This window comes from Natrix helvetica (assembly GCF_964273705.1).
Source record: "Natrix helvetica genome assembly, chromosome: 1".
Classification (NCBI taxonomy): Eukaryota; Metazoa; Chordata; class Lepidosauria; order Squamata; family Natricidae; genus Natrix; species Natrix helvetica.
The window spans coordinates 213,686,415-213,694,771 of record NC_138548.1 but is presented as its reverse complement, the minus strand read 5'-3'; the positions used below and the strand labels follow the sequence as shown (position 1 = coordinate 213,694,771).

Here is an 8,357-nt window from a genome sequence, read left to right as displayed (position 1 = left end):
ATGTACCTGTAATATGCACAATCCCTATATCAGTGGTCTATAATGGACATGCAAAAGTGACATCAATAGAAAACAAAGAATGTGTTTCATGAGGCAAAATGTTTTGAAAATGACTTTAGAAGCCCTATAGATACAAAAAGTAATGGTTTTATATGTTAATGTTGGAGACTAGTGAGTCCACTTAAAAATCCATTTCATGATGATAGAATAAAATCATCAGCCAAAGTGTTGATGTCTACCTTGTCATCCTGACCACAACATTGTCCTTCTGCCCATAACGATAACAAGTGACTTTTCTATTCTATTTATGAATCCATTTATCAAATCACCAATGTTCACATTATATGGCCTACTCTATCATTCTGTGCATACAACTGCAACAACACTATTACATAATTTCTGCTCACAAAAGCTTTGTCACCAGTTTCAGAAAACCAATATGAAGAAGAATATGAGGGGATAAACTTGGTATGTGCAAGGCATCGTTTTTGTCTATTATTTAGCCAACGAGACTTAAGACGGTCTCTTTTGCAAACACTTCCCATAGATTTTGCCCACATACACATTATATACATGCTTCAAAATTGATTAGAAAGAGGAGCTTCAAAACACAAAGGAGGGACAGCTGAACAATTCTTTAGAACAGCTGGTTTATGGCAACAAGTCATTAAAACAGCCACATCTTTCAAAAGACTCCTTAAAACCACGGCATCTGCTTTTGGCTTTGTGCAGACGCCTAAAAATGACTGGCTAAAAAATTGCTCTGCTGGCATTCCCATATTCCAAAGCAGCTTGAATCATGTTCTAAAAATATGTATAAGCTGTATGTATAGGCTGACTATGCCGTGTACACCAGTGGTGGGTTCCGTGCATGCATCTTAGCGCCTCCGCGAGCCTCTGCGAGGCTCCAGCTGCTCAGCGGAGCATCGCGCAGGTGCTGTATGCGCCGTGCACTTGCGCGGGAGCTCCAAAGACTTAAAAGACCGGTAAGGAGCTCGGGCAGGTGGGTGAGCCCTCCAGAGCACCGTACCGGAATGGTATCCAGTGCTCCGGGCAGGCTCCGGCATACCCATACAGGGGCATACTGCCTGCATCCCACCACTGATGTGCACCCATGACATTGTACTAGTGTCTTATTTTGCTAAACGTAGACATCTGTGAGACCTTACAGCCAGCCGACGCTTCATGTTAAATGTATGTAATCAACATTTGGGCCAGGACCATAGCATATTCAAAAGTGATGTCAGAGAAAAGAAAGTTGAAATATTCCACAATAAAGCAATGACATGGACCTCTGCCTAATTCAGAAATGTAGTTTTGGAACCATACTGTTTAAACATTTCCGGAAAACAGTTGAAGAGAAGGACTGTGAGCAAATAAAGCAAACATGTTGTAATATAGATTGAAGTGGTATAGAAACTGAGTAGATGAATAAAATAAAACAAATTTAATGGGTGAAAAGCTTGAGGGCTGCCTCTTTGAATTGGCTGAGTTATTTTGGAAAAAGAGAATTAAATTAGTTCCGTTGTGCTCCAGTGTATTGTAAAACTGGGGGGGGGGGGTAGCTGCCATTATCAGCATCAGGGCCAGGCTAGGCTAGCGACTTGGAAAATACACAAAGGGTGTATATGTGTGTGTGTAATTTAACTCTACACAGGCAGGTGTCCAGGAGTACTGCCTAGAGTTATAACTTGGCAACTTTGAAAAGCATATTTGGCCAATCAGCTCAGAATTCTGTCAAGGAAATTGTTGGCAGTGGTTTTGGGAAAAGAGGGAAGATGTATGTTTATGAGGCAACTTGTCCAAAATTCTCAGCAGGGAGATCATCTCTTTAAGGGATGGGCAGATAAGAAATAGGAAACATAAACAAATATAAAATAAATAATTTTGTGGGGTGGGCATATGGGAGTGGACAGAAAAAGGACAGGTTCTATATCAAAGATATTCTAGTCTAGTCAGTTTATTTTCTTACATAATGAACTCACAGCCACTCCTTCTTATTGGGAAATGTTAGCAAGCTGAGGATACAATGCTGAATCAAAATATTTTAAAAGGAAACAATGTTATAATATCATGATTTAATGACAGCAGGCCTTAAGACATGCGCCATCACTATGGCTACCCTACCTGCCTTTCAAAAATCCCAATGGTACTAGATGGCAGGAAAAAAAAAACCTACAGAAAACACTGTTTTCATTTCATTGTTATTTGGATTTTGGCAGCCCAGGTATGATATACCCAATTTTTGCCAGGGAAATGGGACAGAATCCAAACATGGCAGCTCATACATAGAGTAGCTGTTAGACCTGTTGCTTCTCTCCAATGGACACGCTACTGTGGATGGAGACACATGGGAAAACAATAAACAGGAGTTTTGTCTCTTGAATACAGGTCTAAAAATCCACATTGGGGGGAAAAATTATACCTAGTAACGTCTTCATAATTACTTTTCTTTCTTTTTTCATTTTTAAAATTCTCCTATGAGATGATAAAACTACTTCTGGCATCCTTGCTGGAAAAGTATTTGGATTCCCGTTGATTTCCCATGTTTTGGGGGGGACTTCTGCTTGTGTGCTGAGGCATCGAGAATCTCACATGTAACCTTATGAACATTCAAGCAACATTAACAGCCAACTGTTCAGAGGTGTCCATAACACCTCATGATATCAAAATAAGGGCACATCATGACAGAATCCCACAAAAAGGTAACTTAAAACTGAATCACATCCTTGGACCCAAATCCCATCGTGTGCTTCATGGTCTGTGTATACTTTGCCACCTGTGGATGCCAGGAACTCTAGCCCTTTGGAATTAAGAACCAGACACTTCTGGAACAATGATTGAATTGCGCAGCCATTTTCAGGGAATCTTCCCAATCATTTTGATTGACCAGAAGTTTTCTTATGTAGCTATAGATAATCCTCCTTTAGTGACTGCAATTGATTCTGATAGTTGCTAAGTAAATATGTGAGTGAGAGAGATGCTGGGAAGAGCACTAGTTGCTGCCACCTCATTCAGATAAAGTTCTACAGTATTCTATGCCTGGCCTGTTTTTCATTCTTTCTTTACCCCTTTGCAGAGTGGAGAGATTGCTTAAGCAAGTTATCTCTATCTGAGCTGCTTTTCTCTGAGGCATAGGCTAATTGCAAGATAACGAACTCAAATAAGGGACATTAATTAGAATCTTCCCCTGGCTGGCAGCTGCTGCCTGAAACTGACCAGACCTTAATCAGTTTCACACTGAAGGCTTTTATTGTCCTAAATGCTGCATTGGTTGGGAAATGATTTTTTTTAAAAAAAATATCATATTTGCAAATAGAAATTATCTGAGACAGTTGTTCAACAAGGACTACCTGTTTATCTTTATACCGGATGTTCTTGAGACTTTTGGGTCCATGTTATGGAGGTTCAGTGTTGGAAAGCAACAACAGAAAAGTTTCTAATAACTGCTACCCATCTGTCTCAAGGATCCCTTCGGCTTCCTATCGATCCAGCCCTTTCCAAGTTCAAAACTACACGCACAGCTTCCAAGTTAGCAATCATATTCCCAGATTGTCCATTTGATTCGGGATCAAAGTCGGCCTCGATCATTTTTCAGCTCATCAGATCTTTGTAACCACGAATGGCTAGATCACTTGTAAGGACTCTTGACTCATGGCTAATTGACATACCAGTATATATCCCTTCAGCGGTGTAATCCTCTGACGTCTGCTACTGGTTCGGTGAGTCTGCTACCGAGCGCGCTCATGAGCGCCTGAGGCATGCCTGCGCAGCGCTAAAAAGGGATCATTTTGAAGCCTTCTGAGTCTGCAAAGGTAAGTAGAACAGGGGGGAATCCACTGTGCCATGCGATTTAGATTAGCTAGAAAGCAGGAAATCCAATGATACTGGCTAATATAAATTGCGCATCACAGCTGATCGTTGCCCAGCTGATCGTTAGAAATACTGGTTCACCTGAACCGGTAGCATTTTTTAATAGTGGTTTCAGCAAACCAGTCCGAACTGGTAGCATTTCATATATCAGTGTGGTCTTCTGCCCCCTACTGGCAGGAGTCAGCACAACGCACTGCACGAATAAAGGACACTGGAGCAGCCAGAGAGAGACCATTACAGTGTAGTATAGTAGACAGCCAGGAGACCAAGAACTTATCAGAGAAATGATTCAGGCCAGTGGTGGTTTCTGGACCAACCGGTAAGCTGCAATGGGGCCCAGCGTCCACCTCATGAACATGCGTGGCATGTGTGCAGCACACGCGTGTGTACTTACTGTCCACGAAGCTCCAGCTGCTCGGTGGAGCGCCGCACAGGCACTGTACGCTCCGTACGCGAAAGCCCCAATTGGCTCAAATAGCGGTAAGGAGAGTGGGCGGGTGGGCCCTCCGGAGCACCGTACCAGAACGGTTACCTGGTGCTCCCAGCAGGCACCTGTCGTATCCCACCACTGATTCACGCCTGTATGCCAAGTTGAAGTCACATGAACAGGACCCTCTCTAATCCATTCATCCATCCTTCCCTCCCTCATAGGCAAATCTTTTATCTATTTTTTTTTTTTTGAGGCAGAGTCACTACCCTCTGTTAGTACAAGAAATACTGAAATGAGTCTGAACAAGCAGATGATGGTCTGGCTCTGATTTGGAAGGCCTGTGGAAGTCACAGTGGTTTAAACACAGTGGATGAGAGTGAGATTCCCACTAAAGTGCTTCAAAACGTGCCTTATCTTGCCTCGGGAGGCATTCAATGTCCACTGAGAAATCTATTAAATTTCCCTGGGGGCCGTTTCAACATTACAGCTTTAATGGGGGCATGTTACAGATCAGCAAAGCGCACCACTTAAAACGGCAATGTTTCAAGTATCGAGGCTGCTGACATATGCCAGGATGTGAATAGGGACAGTATTAATATAATTCTGAATGAAATGAGCCTAACTGGGAGAATGCTTACTTTCAATTTTCCTTTTGTTTCTTCCTCCCCTGAAAATATGATCTCCTGGTTTCTATGCTGAAGTTCTCAGATTTGGTGATAACAGCCATAAAAGCTTTGCAGGAGCTCAGCCGAACAGATCAACAAGTTTGCAATTTGGCAGCTTTCCAAGCTAAATAAGTTGCCCATTTTCCTTGCTGGGAGATTTGCGAATTGGCAAATAAGAGCTGAGGCTGAAGGAAGAAAGCTCCCCCCCTCCTAAATGTTCCTCTCCTTTCTCCAAGGGAGACAGTTCTCGGGGTCCCACTGGGCCTGCCTATGGCTGTACCCCTAAAGAAAGAGTTCACCCCAAAATAAATGCAGAATAGACTTGTCTCTTGGGCCGGAAAAGTAGAAAAGGCAATAATTTATTGCAATAGACCAAGCCCAGAGCTTTATGCTATGGGTAGTCCGCAACGTATTACTGCAATTGAGCCCCAAGTTTTTGTTGCTGAGTGAGACAGTCGTTAAGTGAGCTTTACCCCATTTTGCGACCTTTCTTGCCACAGTTGTTAAGTGAATCAGAGCACTTGTTAAGTTAGCAATCCGGTTGTAAAGTGATTCTGGGGGATTCCCTGTTGATTTTGCTTGTCCAAAGGTTGCAAAAGGTGATCATATGACCGTGGGACACTGCAACCGTCATAAATATGAGCCAGTTGCCAAGCATCTGAATTTTGAACCCACGATCATGGGGATGCTGCAGGGGTGGTGTGGAAAGTGGTTATAGGTCACATTTTCAATGGTGTCGTCATTTCGAGTGGTCGCTAAACAAATGGTTGCAATTTGTGTACTACCTGTATCGAATGCACCTCTGCTCCTCCTTTCTGCGCTGGGCTTTGGGCCCTGAGCGTGGAGGAAATAAGTCTGTAGTAGTTTATTAGGATTGATCCCAGCCTGAAATCATGGCTTCCCCAGTCCCTGACAGACAGGAAGACAGACCGAGTGCAGGCATTAAATGAGCCTTATTATTTCTTTTATTGTTATCAAGGAGCAAAGGGGAAGGGGGGGAGAAAAGGTGCTATGTGGGGCGAAGCAGACAGTCCTTGGTGCCAGCAAGAAAGAGAGGGTGAGAGTCTAGCACGGTGGGACAAACGGTGGACAAGGGTCAGACTCAGAGGAGCGGAGGGCATCTGCGGATGGAGGGGGCAGGGGGTTGCCCTGTGGGTCATGCCAGTCAGGGGAAGGAGGGTCCTGTTCCCTTCCCATGCCAGTGTCTCTATTGCTCAGAACTTCAGTCACTATTTGGAGAGAGGCAGGGAAGAATAGCAGGGCCACAAACATGGAAGAAGGTCTCCCTCCCTCCCTCCTTCCCCAGGCTACGGGGTTTTGTTTTGAGCTGGGCCTTCTTCCGGTTGACAAAATGGGAACCGGCCAATGGCAACGTCTGTTTCTGCATGTACAGGTTTGCAGGGGAAAGAAACAACCCGACCCTTAGATTGTTCTTCCAAACTCAAGTTCCCCTGCTTCTACGGTGCACACCCTATGGCATAGGCCATCCCTCAAGAGGCACCAACTGGGGTGCGTGCCACGGGATTTACAAGCATCTGGATTTATTTTTTTGGGGTGCTATGTGGAGGGTGGGGCTGGCTTGGAGGTTGGGACTGCTTAAACCCCAGGGAAAGAACAACCTGGCCTCTTGGCTAACGTCCCCGTTCAGTCGGGGAGAGGTGGGAACCCAACGCTGTAGAAATAGCAAAGGGAAGGCGAGGGAGGGGGAGGGGTCACATTACCATGGCAACGGCACAGATAACCCAAAGGATGATCTACAGGCAGAAGAAGATGCCAGCCGCTCCCCCAAGAACCCCGATGCTCTCACTCTCTTAGCCAACCTGCCATTTCCAGGCAAGCTGATGGGAGCCGCGTTTTTCTTTGTTCGGAGGACAAAAAGTTCTGCAGATTGGGAAAAACATGACTGAACAAGGGGCTGGGTCTGTCTGTCTGTTGCTGCTGCTCAGCGCAAGAGGAAGTGGAGGACATGGAAAAATGGGGCACAGTACTTGCTCTGCCAGTCTCTTATTGAGGTGCCGTGGTGAGGAGCCCAAGGGGAGCCCCGTTGCATGGAAGCGCAGTAAGGAGAGGGGCCAGCACGGGGAAGGGGGGGTGCTGACAGGGAGGGACCTTAGGGGATATGTACATGGAGGTGCTGGCCAGCATTATTGCAGTAGGGACTCTGTCAGGAGGCCCTGTCTTCTGTCCCGCACACACATATACACCCCCCACTTCTCAGTGCAAGTGGACAATGGCTTGTATGAGTAAGGGGGGCAACAGCCCCCTTAGCTCTGGGATGAAGGAGATTGCTTGCTGATCAGTCCCTGAGGTACCAGAACTGCCTCCCTTGCCAACGCGCCACAGAGTCCTGGGGAGGCACTTCCACTCCCCAACCTTTCATACCTCGGAAGATGAGACCGACACGCACATGCACGCACAGGCATACCCCAAGACACATGCCCCCATCCAGCCCCCTGTGGGAGCCCAGCACTTGTGCACATTTGGCTGGGATCCCGAGAGGGTGGAGAGCAGGCGCGCCGATGGGCGGGGATGCAGAAGGGTGGGCTTCTCCCCTTTCTCTTCTCAGAAAAATATTTCCATTTCCTGTCCCAAAGAAAAAGGATGGGGAGGAAGACTAAAATGCTCCCTTCAGTGGGCCTGGGTGCCTTGTGAGATTGCCGGGACTGGTTGCTAGTTGCCGGGGGGAGGGCGGTGTGGTTCTGGTGGAGCCAGGAGTCCCGGGATTGTGGCAGGCAGGTGAGTGGAAGGGCAGCATCAGTATGGTGAGAAGAGGATGGGTCCATGTGCAGTTCGGATGGGCCCCGGAGCCGGGCGCAGGAGTGGGTGTGTCAGAGGTGGGCCCTGCAGCAGGGATGGCGTCGGGGCTGGCCGCAGCGTCAGGGGTGTGGAAGCTGCTGCTGCTAAGGCAGCTGCTACAGCCAGGGGATTTGGTAGCAATCCAGCTGCCAGGGACTTGGGAAGCTCCTTGGAAAAGGCCAGGGAGCCCTGCGGAGACAAAGACAGAAAGAAAAAGAGAGAGATTGAGTTTGGTTATCTGATTAAAGGGGTGCCAACTATTCTGGCCTATTAAAGAGGCACTACCACAGCCCATATTGGAAAGTGCCCATTATGTACTCACTGGCAGCTCTGCCATGCCACGCTGCTTCTTGTGCCGACTCAACAAGGGATTAGGCTTCCCAGCAACTCCATCCCGGTGCCGCCGGCTGGAGATATGCTAGAAAACCAAAGAGGAAAAAAGAGATATCAAGGTAATTAGCAAGTAAAGTATCCTGATTCCTTGATCAAATGTTGCCTCTTATGCCAATCCAGCCATGTGATGAACTATCATGAGATAGACCAAACAGGAAACACAATCATCATCGTCTTTTAATGACCCCCCCCCCCCCTAT

General features: G+C 46.5%; 1 protein-coding gene across 3 annotated transcripts in view; it reads right to left on the bottom strand.

The window, feature by feature from the left end:
* Nucleotides 1–5,910: 5,910 nt before the first annotated feature.
* Nucleotides 5,911–8,357, bottom strand: part of ZNF385A (zinc finger protein 385A) — a 176,916-nt gene continuing 174,469 nt past the window's right edge. For all 3 annotated transcript variants that reach the window (XM_081935550.1, XM_081935548.1, XM_081935549.1), the window contains exons 7-8: nt 8,087–8,182; nt 5,911–7,953 (exon numbers count right to left, since the gene is read on the bottom strand). In XM_081935550.1, coding sequence (XP_081791676.1) covers nt 7,723–7,953; nt 8,087–8,182 — 327 coding nt within the window. In that variant the 3' untranslated portion in view covers nt 5,911–7,722. The remainder of the gene's footprint in view (nt 7,954–8,086; nt 8,183–8,357) is intronic.